This window comes from Ailuropoda melanoleuca, chromosome 2, assembly GCF_002007445.2.
Source record: "Ailuropoda melanoleuca isolate Jingjing chromosome 2, ASM200744v2, whole genome shotgun sequence".
Lineage (NCBI taxonomy): Eukaryota > Metazoa > Chordata > Mammalia > Carnivora > Ursidae > Ailuropoda > Ailuropoda melanoleuca.
Window position 1 is genome coordinate 122,967,881 of NC_048219.1, and position 20,640 is coordinate 122,988,520.

The 20,640-nt window shown below is 38.8% G+C and overlaps 2 protein-coding genes across 8 annotated transcripts in view; both read right to left on the reverse strand.

Moving 5' to 3' along the window:
• Window positions 1–4,801, reverse strand: part of ARL5A (ADP ribosylation factor like GTPase 5A) — a 30,041-nt gene extending 25,240 nt beyond the window's left edge. The window contains exon 1 of the mRNA XM_011233556.3: window positions 4,422–4,801. Within this exon, the coding sequence (XP_011231858.1) occupies window positions 4,422–4,467 (46 nt within the window). The 5' untranslated portion in view covers window positions 4,468–4,801. The remainder of the gene's footprint in view (window positions 1–4,421) is intronic.
• A 3,868-nt stretch (window positions 4,802–8,669) lies between these two features.
• CACNB4 (calcium voltage-gated channel auxiliary subunit beta 4) overlaps window positions 8,670–20,640 on the reverse strand; it is a 240,737-nt gene continuing 228,766 nt past the window's right edge. For all 7 annotated transcript variants that reach the window (XM_034654569.1, XM_019806909.2, XM_034654573.1 and 4 more), the window contains 2 exons: window positions 17,561–17,746; window positions 8,670–15,339 (listed from right to left, as the gene is read on the reverse strand). In XM_034654569.1, the coding sequence (XP_034510460.1) occupies window positions 15,079–15,339; window positions 17,561–17,746 (447 nt within the window). In that variant the 3' untranslated portion in view covers window positions 8,670–15,078. The remainder of the gene's footprint in view (window positions 15,340–17,560; window positions 17,747–20,640) is intronic.

The window sequence follows — 20,640 nt, forward strand, 5'->3', positions numbered from 1 at the left end:
AATAAAAAATAACTCTAACAAGTACGGGACTGACAAATATAAGGAGAATCCACTACACTTAGGGGCTGAGATTGAGCTCCCCGCCGCCCCTGCCCCAACTGAGATGCAGACCTTGTTGGGGCCTGGTTGTGGCTCTGAATGGTGCAATAAGTAGCTGTGGGGACTTGCCAGCGGATCTTGCTGGAAATACTCCCTCTTAGGATGTTGGGGAAAAGTTCATTGAGAGGTATTTTGCTGGAGGGCCTCCACGCTGAAATCAACTGAAGTGGGTGCTAGAAATTACTGGCAGCTGCTAACCACTGTGCAGTGCAGGAGCCAGCCACTAGAGAAGGTGTTCACACTCCCAAAGCAGACAGAACCTGCTGAAAGCACACTGTACCCAGGAAGAAAAACTCTTCCCTCCTGCAATGTCCCTCCAATGCCGTCTACTGATAAAGCTTACTATTGTGCCAGCGAGCAAAAGAAAAATATTTAAAGGATCCAGTTCCATATCCACAGAGCATGCAAGGATGATGATTTTGGAGGCAAATTTTATTGTCATTGTCCATCCCCTTGGCTACTGCGCTTCCGTATGTACTCTTCCACATATGTGAACTCCCATACAACAAAAAACAGCAGCAGCAGAGGGGGCTTTCCCAGCACCAGGCTCCAGCAGCACAGGCAGCGTCATCAACATTCATTCATACCTTATTCCTTTCGTAAGAACCGATCAGAAGAATAATACAGGCTATCAATAAGGAAATTTCACAACTTATTCATAGCGCACCTCAGCTGAGCTAACGTGAATCTTTCTTATACAAAGACAGTTTTTCCTTGTTTGTTTTTAAAGAACACTAACTATGGCACTTCATGATCTTGCTTAAAATCCCAGGTCTATCTCTTCTAACTGTACAGCCTTAAACAAGTTACCTACTTCCTTTGTCCTGTAAAATGGAGAGAAATCTTCTTCACAGGGTTGTTGTGAAGACTAAGCCAACTAATTTGTGTAAAACACTTAGAACCTAACCTTGCATAAGTCAGCAAATGTTAACTGCTATTATATTCTTTAGAGATGGAGTTAGCTTATTTTCTGTCTCCCCACACTAGAATGAACACTCCGTAAAGGCAGGGAGGATTTGTGTTTTGTTCCCTGCTTTATCCCCACCACCCACAATTCCCGGCACAAACAGGTGCTCAAAAATATTTAATAAACCACTGATCACAAGTCCTTCTATAATAAAAGACATGAGTAGTGGGGCACCTGGGTGGCTCAGTTGGTTAAGCATCTTTTCTTCCGCTCAGGTCATGATCCCAGGGTCCTGCGATGGAGCCCCACATCAGGCTCTCTGCTCAGCTCAGCGGAGAGCCTGCTTCTCCCTCTCCCTCTGCCTACTTGTACTCACTCTCTCTCTCTGTCAAATAAATAAAACGTTTAAGATAAAATAAAAGACAAAAGTGGCAACTCTTCAAAGTTCTAATGTAATAAGGACTTAACAGTTTAGTAACTGAGAAACAACAGGGGGGAAAGCAAAGAAAAATATCATGCCAATCTCTTCTTTATTTCATGTATTTATTTTTCTTTGGGGGAGGGGGCAGAGGGAGAGAGACTCTAAGGCAGGCTGCACATCCAACAGAGCTGGAGCAGAGCCCTACACAGGGCTCAATTTCATAACCCTGAGATCATGACCTGAGCTGAAATCAAGAGCTGGACACTTAACCAACTGAGCCACCCAGGTGCCCCACCAATCTCTTCTTTAATAAGACCAATATCTGCAACATATTTCTTCAGTGTTTTAATTTGGCATTTACCAGTAATGTGGCCTAGGAAAGTGACTCCACTGGAACCTCAGTTTCCTCTTTTGAGGGGGAAAGAATAGCTACTAAGAACTGCTGAAACATTTTTTTTTTCTTTAAATAATGTATACAACAGCATCTAGGACAAAGTTTATATTGTACTCAATTCAAATATCATCTAAAGGCAACCTCTGGTTTTTCAAGTTTGAGCAGTATGCAATTAGCTTTCACTGTGCACTTGACCCAAGCTACACTTAAACTGAAATTATTCTGAAGGTAATTCAGAAAAAAAGAGATATGGTATGGTTTAAGTTTCATCAGCATGGCCAATTCTGCAATCCACTAAATTCTTCCTTCCAAGAGTTTATGTGAAAAGGACATAGGATTGTGTCATGTATCTACTGAAGATAAAATAAAGCATCCAAGATACATCTGACATATATAAAATACATATAAGGTGTATATATGTGTGTGTGTGTGTGTGTGTATATAATTTAAAAGAAAAGGACCACCAAGTAGCTGACATTGGATTTAATGGTGACTGTTTTGAAAAGTGACCCTACTGATGACAACCACATCCCTTAGCAGAGTAGTTTATTCAGATTTTCACAATTATTTTGACATGTAAACTTCTAAAACTTAACTCCATTAGTTCCTCTTACTATTAATTTCCCAACACTGAAATAAGTGTCTTGTCAAAAATAACCACAAAACACAGGCAACAAGAACACCACTATTAGCAATTTTTAGTAGTAACGATGCAATAACACCCTCATTTTTACCACCTGCAAGGAGCTACTGGCAAAGCTCTAATTCCTTAAGTTATAGACACAAATATTTATCATTGACTCAACCAGAAAGTGGAAATACCTCATTTTTCTTATTTATTTATTTATTTGAGAGAGAGAGAGAGAGAGATCAGGAGCAGGGGGTAAGGGTTGAGGGAGAAGCAGACTCCCCCCTAAGCAGGGAACACGACCTGGTACTTGATCCCAGGGCTCTGGGATCATGACCTGAGCTGAAGGCAGACCCTTAACTGACTGAGCCACATAGGCGCCCGATACCTCATTTTTCTTGCAGGGCTACAGCTCAATCAACAAGCGATACAAATTTCAAAGCAGAATAAAATACTAGCTTCACTAAAAATGATACAAAAATTATGGAGCTTAAAACTAGAACATATTCTATCTACTACTAACAGCACCAATTTTACATCCATGTAAGTTTCCATTCTTGACAATGGTCACTTAGTCAAGATCCCCGGTGTTCTACATTGAGAACATGTAGACCCAAATAAATGATGGGGGTCTACCTTCCCCTCTTCCAACAGAAAAGCTAGACAGAGACAGTGCAGTTTAGAGCTGGTTTTCTACACTTTATGAAAAATCCCCTATCAGAAAAATCATTTGAAATACTGCTCTTCCACAAAGTATCATATAGATCATGTAACCTACACTACCATCTTTTTTTTTTTTTAGATACACAACCAATCACAAGTTTAGCTCTGCTCCCTTCCCATCACCTCACAGGAGCAGCTGGATCATGAAGGAGGAAGTGGGAATACGTTGTTCCTAACAGATGCCATCATTCGTTTAAGGTTTTACTGGAAAACTCTGGGATGTGACACCAACACCAGCTTACCCAAGAGAAAACAGCAAACTAAGTTACTGACAGCAAAAATGATAAATCACCCAACTTGACTTAAAAAAGAAACAAATGAACACCACTAACTATATTGTATCTCAATGACTATGGAGTCTTTCTGTTAAAGTTGTATCCTCTCCTCAGTTTTAGACACTCATTTTGTAACAAATTTTAATAAACCTGATACGCATTTCCAGGCAGTGTTTGAGTTCAGATGAACTTAAGCATCCCTATATGGTAATATAGATAACTTTCTAGTTACCTACATTAGCAAATGTTTCATGTGGCAAGTTTTCAAATGCTTTCAGTGAAACACATTTTTAACCCACCCCACAACACCCACTACTTAAATAATCAAAACAAATATGATCTTAAGCTTAACCTTACACACAGATATAAATATGGGAAAAGGAGAGCAGTCCATCACCAACCAGGATGCATTAGTCTCACCAAAGAGGGGGATGGAGGTGCAGGGAGGGCTCATAAACCTGAGGTGTATTCGATAAGAGCGATTCCTCCTGCTTTCCGCATTCTGCAACCCTCCGTCGCTCAGTGTTGCGGCTCGGGCCATAACCTATAACCTTCACCCGAGAGCCAGCATTTCTCCGTGGTGGGAGAAAACCAATTGCTGGAGGAAGAAGGGCTACAAGATAGGCCAGGCCGTGCCACTCAGGGACGTCCGACGTGCGACAAGAAGCCTTTTCGACTCCAAACCGAAATCGGAGCAATGGGTGCATTTGCAGAAAGGATTTTTCAAGACGGTCCCTTGTGACAAAAAAACCATTCCCGAACTCGGGGGTAGGAAATGAAGGGACCCCGGGCCCGCATCCACGCAGCCGGGACCCGGCGCGGAGACGGCGCGCGACCGTACCGCCCACAATCCGGAAGTATTCGGAGACCCCCCACACACACCCAGCCAGCCAGGGCTGACCCTCCCCCCCCCCCGCCAGCCAGGGCTTACCCCCCCCCCCCCCCCCCGTACGCCCTCGGCCCGCGCCCCTCACCCTGGTGATTGAACAGTCTCCATATCCTGGTGAAGAGAATTCCCATTCTTGGGCAGCGGACCCCCCTTCAGCAACCCGGGCCGCCTGGCCTCCCCCGGCTCAGGCTGAAGGGGAGGCAAGAGACGCGCCGGAGCCTCCGCCTCTGCTGCTGCTTCTGCTCCCGCGCTGGCCGCCAGTTCGCTTCCTGGGAACCGGAGGGAGGCTGAAGCCCAGGCCGCCTTGCCGCGTGCGAGGCCCCGCCGCTGCCGCCGCGGCACTCGCCTGGCTCGCGGACATCGCCGCCGCGTTGTCTGCGACGAGCCTTGCGGGCCACCGTCCTCCCCCAGCTCCTCTCGGGCGGCTGCGGTGGCGGCGACCACGCGGGCGGGGGAGGAGAGAGGCGAGAAGGATGAGATGCGAGGGCGCAGGCGCGCGGCCGGAGGGGCGGAGCCTGGGAGAGGGCGCCCGCTTGGCTCTCTTTTATTTGTTTAACGAGGCGACCTGTAGGCTGCGGGACTGAGCCCGGGGGATCGAGGTAGTGGGGGCTGCGATTGTGACAGATCGCTCTTGCCTGCTTGCTTTAACGTCCTCGCCAGTTTTCTGTTTTTCCCTGCATTTCCTCGACAGAGCCATAATGTAAATATGTTAACTGAGTGCCTAGTGCCCATCCCCAACCTCTCATACACACTACACCAAAAGTTCCACATCTTGCCGCGCAAAGACCTGGGGTTCCATGCGGGAAGCTTTACGTCTCAAACCGCTCGTCCCTGACGTCCAACTGAAGCCAGTGGCATTATCTACGCAATCACTTACCAGCAGTCACGTTATGGAAGTCTCTGTGACTCAGGGCTCTTCCCTCTCCAATCGCCTTCCACTTTCAAGTCAATCTTAACCCAAGCAGTGATTTTGATCAAGTTCCTCCTATATTAAAAAATCTGTGGTGGCCACTAAAACTGCTTGAGGAGAGTCCAAATACCTTAGATACTCTTTCTCCAGAATATGGTCCCAACTAGTCTTTCTAGCTGCAATCTCCATTATTCCAAACTGGTTAAAACAGCTGGTCAGATACTTTCTCTGCCCTTCCAGTCTTCTTACTTGTACACCTAGAATTGTTATGTCCCATGCAATGCAAGTGTCACAATGTATTTAATCAACCCTCTGCTATGGGATTATCTAGTTGAAAACTAGAATAGAAGTGAACCATTAGGTCACGTGATATCAGACACAGTTCTACTTCCATGTGTTATTTTTTTGGCTAGGCTTCTATTTTCACGTATGGAAAAGCAGTGGGTTTGTCTCTAAGGTCTTTCTTTGATTCTAGGTCATCCAATGACAAGGTCATCTGCTAATCTGATAATTAGTCTCTAGTCTTGTTAAAGGCAAGGGGTGGGAAAAAAGAAACTAAGGTTGTTTAACTTCTTTTTCGCAAAGAAATCTGAAACCGCTCCATTCCCTTCTATTCCCCTGAACCTTGGTAAAAAAAGGAAGAGAAAGAAGTGGGGAAGCTATAAAAGGCATTTTGGACTGTTCTGACACCCCATCCTCCACAGCTGAATGAAATTAAACAAAATCAACAATAAACTACATCTTTTCACCCCACATCTACTGGCCATAAAATATCGTATCTCAATATATAGAAAAATACAAGCAATACGCTGAGAGTCTACGGTTCTTCTTAACTGAGCTAGAAAATTTGTACCTGTAAAGCAAAGGGCAACATTGATGACTAAAACGTGTCTCTTTTTGAACAACTATGCAAGAAAAAAGTCCTTTGATTTTAGGGGGCTTATGGTTGAAAAGCCAAAGTCAGAGGAGACATATGAAGGGAAAGATAATTACCATATTAATCCATTTTGTTATGTTTATATTTACATAATAAAGTATTCTCTAGGCTGTTTAGAAAAACAACAGTATTGTTTGCATAACTAATTTACATCAACTCTTTAATACTTCCATTCTTGCACACTGCAGGTGGTCCTTTTAGCAGCTCTAAGACATTTTGCAAACTCCCCACATATCTCTGTACACTTATTAAATGGTTGTCATATCCATATTAACTTGCTAAGTTAGAGCTCGGTCTCCCAGATTATTTTCTAATATCTCTCAAAAAAAAAAAAAAAGAAAGAAAGAAAGAATAAAAAGGGAAATTGCTTAATGCGATATTGTCCCAGTATAGGACCTGTGGATGGAATGCAAATTTGGAACTACTATAGAAGTAATTGGAAATGTTTGTTGAGTGGTATGAAGCTATTTGTGAAAACAGACTCCTTAAAAGATTTTTTTGAAGACTAATTTATCCGTGATTATAGCAGTGTGCAAAATGTCATTAAAGAGACTTTTACTTCCAGGTGTGAGAGAGTAGATGGTCTAGACTTGCCCTCTTATCATTAACAAAAAGGAAACTGGACAAAATATTGAAAACAACTGTTTTCAGACATTAGACAACACGCAGCACAGGATCGTGATCCCTGATAAGAGACACAAGTGAGATGAGTCTAACTATTACCTGGATTTCTGTCTGGAGGTGATTCCTAGCCAGTGACAGAAGGGGTGGGAACTCAAAGTGAGTCAAGCATAGCAGCCTCCTTGAGTTGAAGATGTAGATCAGTGTTCCAAGAGGTCAAGGTAGCTAGAATTTGTGAAGCAGAGTGGTTGAAAGTTAGGAGTTATATGGAGAAAACTCCAGAAATCTGCTTGGGTTGAGCCGTGAGTCTTTGGCTGCATATTGGCCTGTGCCTGAGCAGAAATCCCATGAGGCTGGCCAATGACAATTTCTAAGAAAAAACCAAATACCAGGGAACTGTGAAACATCATAATTCCTAGAGCTTACTAGGGGCCAGGAATCATTTGAGTTCCCTTCAGTCAGAGTGAAGACTACTCACTACAAGTATGGGACATTCAGTAGATACCCCAGAGACCTTAAAAGAGGGGCTGTATTAGCCTCAGAAAAAAGTCCTACTCTAGACCAGTCCTCGAGGAGTTTCAACACAAACCATGAGAGGCTCAAACTCATCTACAACTGCCTGTCAAAACCAGTCCAGCCTTCTTTCGAGGAGTACAAGATCAAGTCATCCACAATGGAAAATCTACAGTATCTTGAATCCAATAACAAAATTGCTGGACATACAAAGAAACGAGAGAATGTCACCTGTAACCACAAGGAAAATTGCTCTACAAAAACAGATTGAAGTACAGGCAAGTTAAGTGATTGCCCTAAGCACATAGCTGGTTACTGCCAGCTCTAGGCTTGGAACACAGGCAAGAGCTAGAGCCTACAGTCTAACCATTATACTAATCTGTATGTTGTATGACAGGACAACAAGATGTTTCTCCACAAGCCATCCTAGTAGAAGAGATGTGTTGATGACCAGAGGGGTGGCTTCAGGCACATGCAAGCTGACGGAGTCCTTGCAGTGAGCTGCAATTCTTCCATTTGGGAATTTCAGATTGTGGGATAAAATGCCTTAATGGATAGGACAGCCCTATATAGTATTTCTCCAATAACTAAAGTACCATCCATTCAGTTAACTTTTACAGTATTCCCGGCATTGTTTTGTATGGCAGCTTAAAAGCATTTGATATATGTATTTTTAGATCAAAGTACTTTGCAAAGAAAAGTTACAATGATCTTTGGTTTCCTCATTTGTAGTTGAGTCTAATAATCTCTGCTTTGTCTGTTTTCCAGGATGGTCAGGTGGATTAAATGAGATAATGTTTGTGAAATAACTTGGCTGTAATAAATCACTGTGTAATGTTAGTGAAATAATAATCAACATAGTACACATTTCTTTTGAACTTCTTGTGCACTGCAATGAGAGAAAAGTCAGATGCCCATCAAGTCATAGCATGGTCACCTGACACTGAGCACATGAAATGTCAAGTCATAAGTTATATGCCATCCATGAAATGCTTATGGGTACAGGATACCTTCGGAAACTTCTGATAACTGCTACATTAGTCATTTAGGGATTTCTAGTTTATCTAGTTTATTTTTCTATATTGCATATGATCCTATTTGCACATATGTTTTAATATAGTCTATTTCAGGTGTAGTATTTGATTTACACATTCTTCCTAATACTCTTTTGTAATAACTCAGAGCACCTAGCAAAGTATTCAGGAAATCGTCATTTAATTGAATCTGTGCTGTGAGAGTAAGTGTTTAGATTTTTTGTTTCCTGCAAGAGGTATGGGAACGTACCTCTAGAATAATATAAATATCTCTAGAATAATATAAAGGAGAGGTATAACGCTGGTTTTGGTGTTTTCTCATTTATTATATAAAAGAAAAAATTAATGCAGTTGGTTTGTACACATTTAAATTCCATAAAACAAATCCATAGAAATTAGGATATTCTATGCATGCACTCTGCATTTTCTTTGTTAAATGTTTTTGTTCACAAAAATAACAACACATTTTTTTTCTTTAAAGCCACTAAAGCAGAGGGAGAACAAAACATGCAGCACTGTACACATTTGCATAGTATATTTTACCCAGCATGCCTTGTAGAATGCTACACATTTACCTATATAAGAAAAATAAAAGGGGGTAAATTATTAAAATAAATAACTAAAATTTAAAGAAAGGAAAAAATTATTTGACAAAGGCAATATTTTTTTTCCACTTTGTACCTGGAGATATAGCAATAGCTTGGGATATCAACAGCCCTCAGAATAATTGGTAAAATCTTTTTACATCAACTTGGCTTATTTATTTTTAGTATTAATAAAATTATGTTTTTCCCTCCCGCCACCCCTTCAAAAAAAAAAAAAATCAACAGCTAATGGCTTTAACTTACGTTTCAAAATAGTATTCAGAACAAAACAAATTAAAGAATCCCTAAATACTTTACTTTTTTGTTGTTGTTGGGACATCTTTATTTATCATTCTGACTTTAGGCTGTGAAAAATATAAGACCTTTCAAACATGTCCAAAATGTAGAGGAGCCCTATGAGCTCACTTGCCATTACTTTTTGTAGTTGTTACTGAAGGAGCAGAAATAAGAACAGTAAATATAGGATGAGTCTTATCACAAAATAACATTTAATAAGTTTTATGCAAGGGAATAAAGTAAAATAAATTACATCCACAGATTGCAAGGCTATGAAGTAAATTGCTGGAAAAGTATCAAGCAGCAAGTTAAAAAGATGGTAGATGAAATAAATCTGACAAAACTTATAATTAAATCATATACTTTTAAAAAATAGGACTGCCAAATTTAACGGTGGATCTTGTTGTAAGTTTGTGCTATAACAAATGTGCTTCTTTCTCCTCAATCTATTTTCATATTATTGGCAAAATATATATCTTTTATAATTTTGTACTATACAATATGTTTTGCTACATGATTTATTTTTTCTACTGCTAATGCAGATAAGAACATAGATTTATTTTGGCAATAAAATGCTTTCATTTTAATAACATCCCAGAAAATATTGTAAGGCATATGAAAAACAGTATGCAACAATATAGCATTAATGATCCTGCATCTTCAATACATCCCTTATGCATACAGAATTCACACTGACTTCAGTTAAAAGTGTGTGAAAATGGCATGCAAGTAGGGCAAGAGTGGCCTCTACATAAATACAGACATAGCCATTTGTTGAGAAATTTGAGTGTTCAAAACATAACCAAGAACACTTACAAAGTACTGAAAAGCTAGCGGCCAGCCCCTTTGGGTTCTACATAGTTCTCCTTTTAACTCCTTATAATTTTCAAAAAGGATGCATCGGTATACTCCCCAGACCACTCTAAATTCATTAGTAACAATTTCTACCATCTTTCTGCAAACATTTTACATACTTCAAAAGAAACAAGGAAAGTTTCATATGTATCTATGACTCTCCAACATCTTGCTATTCACTCATTTGTACGTTTCTCAGGTTAGTGGGAGTTACAGCCCTTGTTTAAGCTTATCTGATGAGATATTTTCTAGTCTTCTCATACTGTCCCTCAATTACAGGAAGCATTTGGGATTAAACCATCCACAAGTAGGTAAAAATAGTTGCTAGAAGAGGATGTATTTCATCTGAGAAAGTTCATTTCAGTAAAAGAAGAAATCTTTAAAAAGTAATTTTTGAATGCTGTAGCTCTCTGCCCATATAAACCAATTTTACTATTTGACTAACTTGACTGTTTAAGTTAACAACAAAAAAGTTATCCTTGTTGTCTGCTGACAACTATTGTATTGACTGGTTTGATCCTAATTATATAAAAAGAGGTGGCCTGTTCTCTGCCCTATAGACACAGTTTGAGTAAGTAACTTAGTAACAGAATATTAACAATATTTAAAGATATGAGGAACTAATAAAACAAATTTTATTACATAATTTGCTATAATGTTTTCATTCATATAGTCATTCAAAGATGAATTTTATATAATTAAAAAGAAAACAACATGCAACATTGTCATGGAACACAAAGGCAGAAATATAAAAGAAATAAGGGGTACATTCGCACTTATTTAAAACGTTTATATGAAGTTTGCTCCAATGACATGGGAGTCCAAGATAATGCATACCCTTATGTAGGAAATGGCTAACTGTCCACAGGAGACATTAAGGATCAACAAAATTTGAATTTTCAAACCAGCTGAACTTAAATATCAAGTTTTTGGACCTACTCTTTAGGCTTAGAGCTAGATAGTATGACAAACTGCACACAAAGGCAATTCTTTTGCAGTATGTTTTGTTCCCTATGATGACTGATTTCTTAAATTAACCTTGTGTCCTGATAAACTGTGAACCAATTCAAAGAAAGCTTCACTAACATGGAAGAAATGAAGGGTGACAAGAGTATTTTGGAAATGGTTTAAAATTTAAAGGGAAAGTCTATTTTAAGAATTTATGCATTTAGTTTTGCAGCTAGGTTAGCAGTAAGAGTAATAAATCTGATTACTACTTATTGAAAAGTGTTTTTCTCTTTAAAGACAGGTTGTCTTCTCTAGAGAAGAGGTAGTATAAATATTAATATATAGGGCAATTTCTACAGTGGCATTACATCATTTTTATTTTTTTTAGCAAATATCAAAATAAAATTGTATAACTAAAAAAATACACTAGCATGCAAATTAAGGTTGCCTACAAACATTCTTGACTGACATCCTGGGTCTCAACAACATTTTATGATATGTTCATTCAGGGTTTATTTTCACAAACTATCTTTTGGCATAATTTCCTTCTCTCCCTCCCTTTCACTGCCTTAGCTTCCTATTATGAATTTTAAGGCCCCCACACAAAAGACAAGTTCAAGTATGCAGGTATGAAAAGAGGTTAACATTCCAAAAATACATTTTGCAAACAACAACAATAATAATTAAAGTAATTAACAAATTATTCAACGGGAACAAATAATTTTCTTAGAATTTGTTTTATATTTAAAAAATTCATTTCATTAAGGACTAAGTGCAATGACATATTGTCACATAATTAAGACTCTCTTATTAGGAAAGATTATCAGTCCAAATTGTTAATTTCAATTTACTTTCCAATAGAACTGTATAAAGATAAGAGAGAATCATCAGTTATTTATAAACATTTCCAAGTGTTGCTTTAAATATTGGAGTAAACAAGATAACATTGTTCATTATAATACTGAGTCACATTATAGCCTTGAGAATTAACATCAGGATTGACAAATTGCATTCTCTTTTTTCCCGGAACTATATTTTCACATTGTCACATGAGTCTACAGTGTTACATGTTTGCAGACTGAAATTTTACAGAATATGTAATTTACATATTCTGATATTACATATACTGAAGTTACAGAATATGTGATTTATACAAGGTAAACAGCCTCAAAACATTGTAAGACTTGTTTCTCCTGCTTATCATTTGCTATTTTGAAATGAAATCAGTTAAAAACAAAGTATTTGTGGAATACATGTTTTTCAAAGTTGCTTGATATGCTTGGCAAAAATAAAACTTTCATTTAGTATATATCTGTACTTTAGTATCATTTACATAGTAAATTCTAACACTTAAAAAAAGGAAAATGTATATCTCTTATTTATTTGGAGAAGATAAACTTATTACAAAAGGAATGGAAAAGAATATGCCAAATCAAATATTTTAAATATATCCATCAAGAAAATATACATTATACCCTTTCCAAGATTGTTAGCTTTTGAATAAGAATGCAAAGCGAAACAGGTACAGACACTTGATGGTAAATGACAGATTGGTTTTGTGCACAGATACTGAATGGACCTCTCTCTTTATCAGCATGACATGGAAGACTTAGAAACAAGGCTTTGAGAGGCTTTTAAAAACAAGTGATTTTTAAAAATCGAAAGAATATGGTAATCTTGCTGGCTAGGAAATATATGTAAATGCTGTTGCAGCTACCTGCCATAAAATGTAAATATCTTAAAGTAGTTAAATGACCAGATTGCTAATGCTACTACAGAAAAAGCTGAACAGCTGTCTAGTCTAAATTTATCACCTTGGTGCACTCTTTGCAATTAAATACTTTAATGCGCACAAACAAGAAACCAGTAAAGCATATAGAAAAATGTTTTGGCTAATGTTTTCTTTCTCATGCAAATATGTGCTGTACATGTAATAAATATATTTTCGTTTGCTGGAAAATGCTCTTCTGTGCTCTAACAAAGTATTCAGTAATGGCAGGTTAAATGTTTATTAAAGTGTCTAATGGGTACAGCTCTTTTAAATGTCTTAACTGAAAGTTCTGTAAGCTTCACTAGATGACAAAAGAACCTCACAAGCCAATATCACGTGTTAACTTTTAGAATTTACTGAGCCCATATTTTCAATTGTATCAAATATGTGAGATAACTTACATAATTATAGGCATCCTCATCATAGCTAAACAGGTTCATAATGGAGTATGCACAGTGAACAGGAGGGGAGGGAATATGGGAGGTCATGATGGGGTTCAAGATATGTATAACTAATCAAGAATATGGAATTTATTTTCATGGTCAGGAAAATTATTTAATGGGTGCATGCTTTGAAAGCCTAAATATTGAAAGGTGTGGGAGGAAAATAAGGTAATAAAAATAAATTATTATTGTTTTCCAAATATAGGCTTCCGGACATGTACCAGTAGGAAGGGATTTTTATGCCTCGTCCTACTGGGGCTTTAGAAAAATGCATGCATTGTGGACTTTTAGAAACAAGAGCCTTCTCTGAAAGATATTTGTGTATTGTATAAAAGGGTCAATTTCAATAGTTCCTTGGATCATAGTCAATCTAAGGCTTCCTTGATAATATAAGACAGAAGGTCACCAACTCTGTAATGATAGCTACTGGAAAAACTGTCAAGACCTAACAGGTGAAGAGGAGTGTTCATTAGAAATAAGGCAGCTGAATCTCCAAATTCTTTATAATTCTTGACAATAAAAACGCTGTAATTTTAGTGAACAAATATACTCTGAATCTATGAGTTTACTTTTTATTGCAAGCTTTTAAATTCATCATTTGTTTTCCCATTTTTCATTTAATCATTTTGTATAAACGCAGCTTTCAATATCAAAATTGAATGTTTCCATGTAAAACAAAAGTCCTTAGCATGAGTATAAAGAATTTGGGGAAGAGCTAGAACATTCACATATTCAAAGACAGAGACTGAATGAAGCAATGGAATGTGCTGGCGGGAAATACCGGCCCATGTTTGTGGGAAGTTGGAGAGATGGGAGTCCCATCTGGAGATGTTTAGCTTTGCACTCAGGAAGATCTGTGCCCGTCCTTACTGTCTGATTTCAGATTCCTGGATGTATGTAGTTGTGCTCAGAGCGAGGAAAGGGGAAACAACACCCCCTTCTCCATTTCCCGCGACCAGCTATGATTGGGCTTCTCTAGATATTCTCTCTCACTGCTAAAGAAATTTTGAGTTTTTTTTGCCAACTTCAAACAAGCTAACAGTGGTGACTAAACAAAAAGCAAAACATTTTGAATACAACAGCTATGCCAGGAAAAAACAAAAATATTAAAATCTGAGGAGAGTGTATAATTTCTGCATTAATTTGAGGAGGTTTTTCTTTTTTTTTTTTTTTTGGCACTATCAATACATTTGGTAAGTTTGAAAAGCCATTCTGTCAACATTAACGTATATTAAAATGTTTATACATTCCAACTTTAAGTGTATATTTAGCTTCTAGCAAATAAATACCATACCTGGTTTTGGCTTCTTTTGGTATTTTGATTTTCTTATTCATTAGGTTTTTGGTTTTTTTGCCGGTTTGGTTTTTTTTTTTCAGATTTTTAAATTGGCTGCAACATGCTCAAGTAGACTTTCTAGTCGATTCGCCCAAATTCCAACAGGAATTGGTTTATAAATTGGTTCCAACTGGAACTGGTCATTTGGAATTTCCAGCATGGGAAATTATTTTATATGTGCCTTGATAAGTACCCTAAATTACAAATCGATGTGTCTAAATCTAATGAAGAAAACAAAAGGTACTGTTATGTAAATGCTGAGCTTAAAAATACCTATATGACTGGGCATCTAATAACCATCTAGACTTAAGGGCATAATGTACTTTTTTTTTTTTTTTTTTTTTTTTTTTGCCCCTTACTTAGCATCAAATGACAACAGCCCATAAGCACAGTAAATACTGTGCTGTACTTGCCAAGTTAAGATGATTGGTTTATCCTAGCAGTGCTATGGCAAATTGTCAACAGATGAATTTTTTTGTTTGCTTCTGCAGACTCAAAGCCTATGTCGGGAGTCATGGCTATATCCCCCAGGCGATCCTCGGTTCCTATGGGGTTTATAAGTGTCCTGGTATGAGTCAGGGTAATCTTCTTCCACAAGAGGGTAATGATCCCGGCTGTGCTGGGAACTGGAAGACAAGCGGTTCCTACTCTTCCGAGCCCTTTCATTGTGATAATTTTCATCAGAGGTCATTAGACTTCGTCTTTCAATTGGAGAGTTCTCTGTGGAGTGATTGCTGTGCCTCATACGCTGACTCTAAAAATATCAGATAGTTCATTGATTACATCATGTCAGCTTCATTCATCTAGAATATGTAAATGTATGTACAAGAGTAGGGTCTGTACAATGAAATGCTAAATATCTGACTTAACAAAGCATTTTGATGCACAAATGGTCTACTTGAAAGATCTGGTCTATTTTATTCGGGGCACAACACGCAAAGATACTAAAATGCAAATAGTTTATGAATTTAATTACATAATGCTTCACAATTATGCTTCCTATTAAATATAGAGAACTGAAAGTTAGCTGCTGAATGGAACTTAATTTATCTAGGAAGACCTAATAACTTCACTTCTACTGCAAAAATGAAGATCATTTTACTACTGGGAAATAAGTTAAAGTTCAGAATAGCATCTGCTATTTTATTTCTCTTTTGAACTGATAAAATCTTTCTCTTCCTGAGTCATACACTTCACCTTTATCTAGCTGAATGTTCCTTATACCTTTTAAAAATATTTTGGTGAAATTAGGATTTGTGCTGCCCACAAAATAATGTTTGTTTCTTCATCATACATAAATGTTAAGGCTCTCAGCAATATTCTTTCCAAAGGAGTATACAACAATTCTAGAGCTGGCTGACTGGTATTTATAACCCTTGCTTCTGCAGCTGAAATGTCCTGCAAAAATTATCTTCAGATATAAACTAAATTCCTTTAATACCATTAATTGAAATTAATACCATCAAATATTTATTTGAAGGCTCAGAAACTGTTATTCAACATTTTTCTTCAAATCATGGGAAAACATGGATCATAGCTATGTCTCTCTACTTCGGTAGGTCACCTCGGTTAAGAAACAGGATCCTGATGAAACCAAGGACCCAGATACATTTCCTCTAAGGGATACGCACCTTCCCACAGCAGGAAAATCATTCAACGGCTACAGCCTGTGCCTTTAACCCCAGCCAGGAGTCTAACAATTAAATACCCATGGTCACTAAGAGAAATAGGCTCCAGGATAAAGGGCATCACATTAACTCAAGTGAAACTGGGAGAACCACTCTGAGTGGATGTCTTAGAGGTGATGAGGCTGGAGTGTTATATTCATAAAGCGCATTTGGTTTCTACCTACATTATAGAAGCATATTGCATCATGCAACCACTTCTCATCCCACCGTGTACAATGCGGAACCAATCCAAACTAGTCAGTGGAGATGCTACACTCGGATTAGCACACAGGCAGTGAAACCAGGCAAGAGATGGTCCTGGTGCATACAGATACACTGCACATTACATGAGCACATTTCCCATGTTCATTTCCAGCCTCAAAAGTTATTCATTTAGAGGGCAGTTTTTTGTTTACAAAGATGAAATTTTGCAGCAAAGTAATACAGTTAGAATAGAATATCAGAGAGTGCCCTTTCTCTCAGAGTTAACTCTATGTGACCTACAATTACGATTAGCATTATAACCCGTGAATATAAAACTAGTCATGATACAAGAGGGCTCAACTGACTATATGTTCCTTAGCCAGCCGTGGGTCAGGCTACATTCCAGCAGGCTCTTGATAAATGGTAAGTAATAACTGATGGAGGAAGGCAAAATTCCCTCTGTGTCATCATGTCTCTGGCTCCTCACACCTAGCCCTGAGTGCAGCACTAGATGAGCAGAAGAGAAAACTTCCTTCTTCTGCACTTGTCCCCAGCTTCCCTAAAGGACACCTGTCATAGCCAGTGACCAAGATGGGCACCCACACACCCCCAAGAAAACTCAGGGATCTGTCACTGTTTCCGAACAGAGTGGCTGTACTCGTGTCCACGTTCTGTACTGAGCAAACTAGGGGACAGGCCTGGCAGCCTGTGGGGCAGGATTAGTCAAGGGCAGTCAAAAGGTCCATCTGTCCCAAAACATCTTACTTAGATTGTCATGGTGCCTTACACTGCCACCAATGTATGCCACTAAGGTATAATCTTTAAGAAGTGACCTGGAGAAGTAATGGACAGTTGCACCTAGTAGGGAGTAAGTGTCCTGGCAAAATTGAGACATAGGAGGGGTTAATTTGTCTAAGTAAAAGTCATTATACGTTAACAGAGAACGAAGTTCTATGGAAAGGGCCGCTGTGGGTAACTTTGCCTAGGGTAATATTTTGGATTTTTTTTTTAATGCCCACCCATGTTTCCCTCTTCCTCCCAATCAAGTTCTCTGTAAAATCTTCAATGTAAGGCTGTAAAAACACGGGTGGAAAGTGACAATACCTGTAACCCAGAAATTGCTGTGGGATATGGTGAGAGCGCAGTTGAGCCCAAATTTCTTCCGAGCAGAGGGGTCATGGGGGTGCTACTGGTTGTATGGGTAGCACGCCAGTAGGCTTCAAGGTACTCTCCCAGATGTTCACACGCATCCTCCAGCTGATTTTCATCCAGTATAACATCAAACATTTCCTGCAGATGATAAGAAAAAAAAATCCATTTTACTTATACTTCAGGTTTTAGGCAACAAAACCTAAAATTCCACATAATGCAGATAATAGCATTTCTAACAACTAGTAGCAAATATCACATTTGAGGGGCTGTACTGGCAGTTTCTAAAATTAAAGTCAAGTGAGGTGCTGCACAGTTAACCAAGTGAAAATCTGGATATTGACATGAAAATGGAGTGCTCATTAAATATTTAGATCTTTCATTATTCAGAAGAAAAAGATGAGGTGAGCGTACAAGTGTTATACGTAGAATATAACAAAAACATATTCATATTTACCCATATATTCCTATGGTGCTCAGTTACACTTAACTTCAGAATACAAGAGAAGCAATTTAATGGCATTGAAAGAGGAATTCTAAAAACATTTTGGGCAATGACCATATCATTGGAATAAACATTTCATCTTCCAAAGTAACTATGTTGAAGGGAATAACATTTACTAGGATAACTTTCAGAATGCCTGTGAAAATGTCATATTTCATGATAAAGCAACATGGAAAGAAGGTTTAGGATTAATACTAGAAAACCACATTAAGGTGATTCCTGCTACCAAAAGATCATTGGGTGAACCCGTTACAAAAGAACAAGGACCAGGAGTATTTAATTGTTGGAAGGAAGGGGTGTCACACAAGAAGCGTCTGGTATCCGTGTTTCTGTTGGTAAGGACTTTGTCCAACAACGGGCCTATAATCAGGAAGTGCTTTTCCACCTCCAAGGAGCAAAGTTGCACTTCAGTGTCCCTGCAGTGTGGCTGGGAACACAGACAGGATTTACCCAGGACACAGATTCCCTGGACACAGTCAGAAAACGGCGACCCCTCACAAAGAGAAAAGCCATTCCATTGCTAAGTGAAAGCACACTCCCAATTCCAACAACTGGATTCCCACCTTCCCTCTCACACCATCTCTACCACTACCGACCCGCTTTTACAAGCTCATTTTGCCGAAATATGAATCTTCCACTAAGGAATCAAATACAAGGTTACTGCCGTCTGCACTGATACTGGGGCTGGATTGCGGGTTCATGACAACTGGACAACAATGAATTGATGATAGGTCAGCTGACTCACTCTCATTGGTGTGAGGCTTCCCGCAAGCAGAAGTCACCATGGAAACAATCTCTTTCCCAACATTTACTATTTGAATGTTTTCATCACATTGATCTCTACTGAACATTTTGACCTTAATTTGCAAAGCAGTTTGAAAGTCAGTGAGAAATGTTTAAGAGTGAGAAATGTTTAGCAACCAGGAAAAGAATAAGGTGACTTCAGTCCAAACCGACTGATATTTAAGAAAACTCAGCCAATTCAACCCATGTAGAAACCTTTCCCGGGAGCCTGGGTGGCTCAGTCGGTTGAGCAACCCTACTCCTGATTTCAGGTCAGGTTGTGATCTCAGAGTCGTGAGACTGAGCCCTGCGTGGGGCTCTGCACTGGGCGTGGAGACTGCGTTAAGATTCTCTCTCTCCCTCTGCCCCTCCCTCCTTCAAAAAAAAAAAAAAGAAACCTTTCCTCTTATGAGATTTCAGATGGTTTTTTGCACATTTTATTTATTCATAAAATATTTACTCAGTACCTATTTTGTGGTAGGCATTGTAAGTATACAGTGGCAAAAAATACAGACATCGTCCCTATGCCCTATTCTAGTGGGAGACGCAAGTATTAAAATCCTTAATACTCCAAGTTACACTGGGACTTGAATTCAGAACCATAAAGAGATTGAACCAGTTAATGTTCAGAGCTGCAGCTTCAAGTTTAGAATTTAGAAGGAGGCCCAGAGACACAGATAAACGTCGAACTTCTAAGGGAGGAGAAATAATAAGTAAAAGAATTCTATCTGTAGAAGGAAGAGAATAAAACAGATAAAGAGAAGAATCAACGGGAGAAAGGGACCATGTGGGCCATGAGAGAATGGGAAAACAGCTGGTTCCTATAGTGTCAGTCAACATATATCCTTATAATAAGTCCCGTTCCACGGAAGTAACTCAAGGGAATTTCTGCCTCTTGCCATCAAAAGCCCCTTGCCCCCATTAATGTAACCCATGAGTAGGTACAAATGTCGAATCTGAGAACTGTCCTTAAAGCTCGGATACAAACTTGCATTCTCTGACAGCACTGCAGCACTAACTTGAGTGGGACAAGAACAGTCCCACCCGAAACAGTGTGCACAGACTCGGACAGATGACCCAGGAAGGAAGATGAAACTGGGCAGCCCTGGAACGAAGGCCCACTCTGTCAGCCACTCCACGCTAGAACTGTACACAAATTCTAAACTGTATGTGATTTGGAGTCTGCTGTTTGCATAATTTCATTTATGTTACTGTTTACTTCTCTTACACAGGTCTCATTCTATAACGTGGGTTCTCAACAACGTGTAGTCTCAAAAACTCATTTTTTTTGCTTTCATAAAGTCCCAGGTTAAACAACTCTCTGAGGACCCCTGGACTGAGGGTCCAGGCTATCGCAGTCAGGACAACTAAGTCCGGGAAGGGAAAAACCAGGTAAGCAGCCCTTACTAAAGGGTATTATTTGAATAAGGTTTATACCCACTTCACTGTTCCACACGTTACACTGTCACGCTGCAGATACAATTAAACATACACTTTATTACAAGTAATTTTAATAAAGTACTCCTCTTTGCCAATGGACGGAATTTGTATCTATCAGCACATGGCTGTTTGCTCAAGACTCAATCATTCTAGGAAACTATGCTTTTGCACCTGCTAAAAAGACAGCTATATGATGGAAGATGATTTGAAACTGCTTTTATGCTTTCAAAAGCACAGAGGAAAGCAAATTTCAGCTTCTGAATGAATACTGACATATGCATCTTATTTTCAACTAAAAAGAATTTCA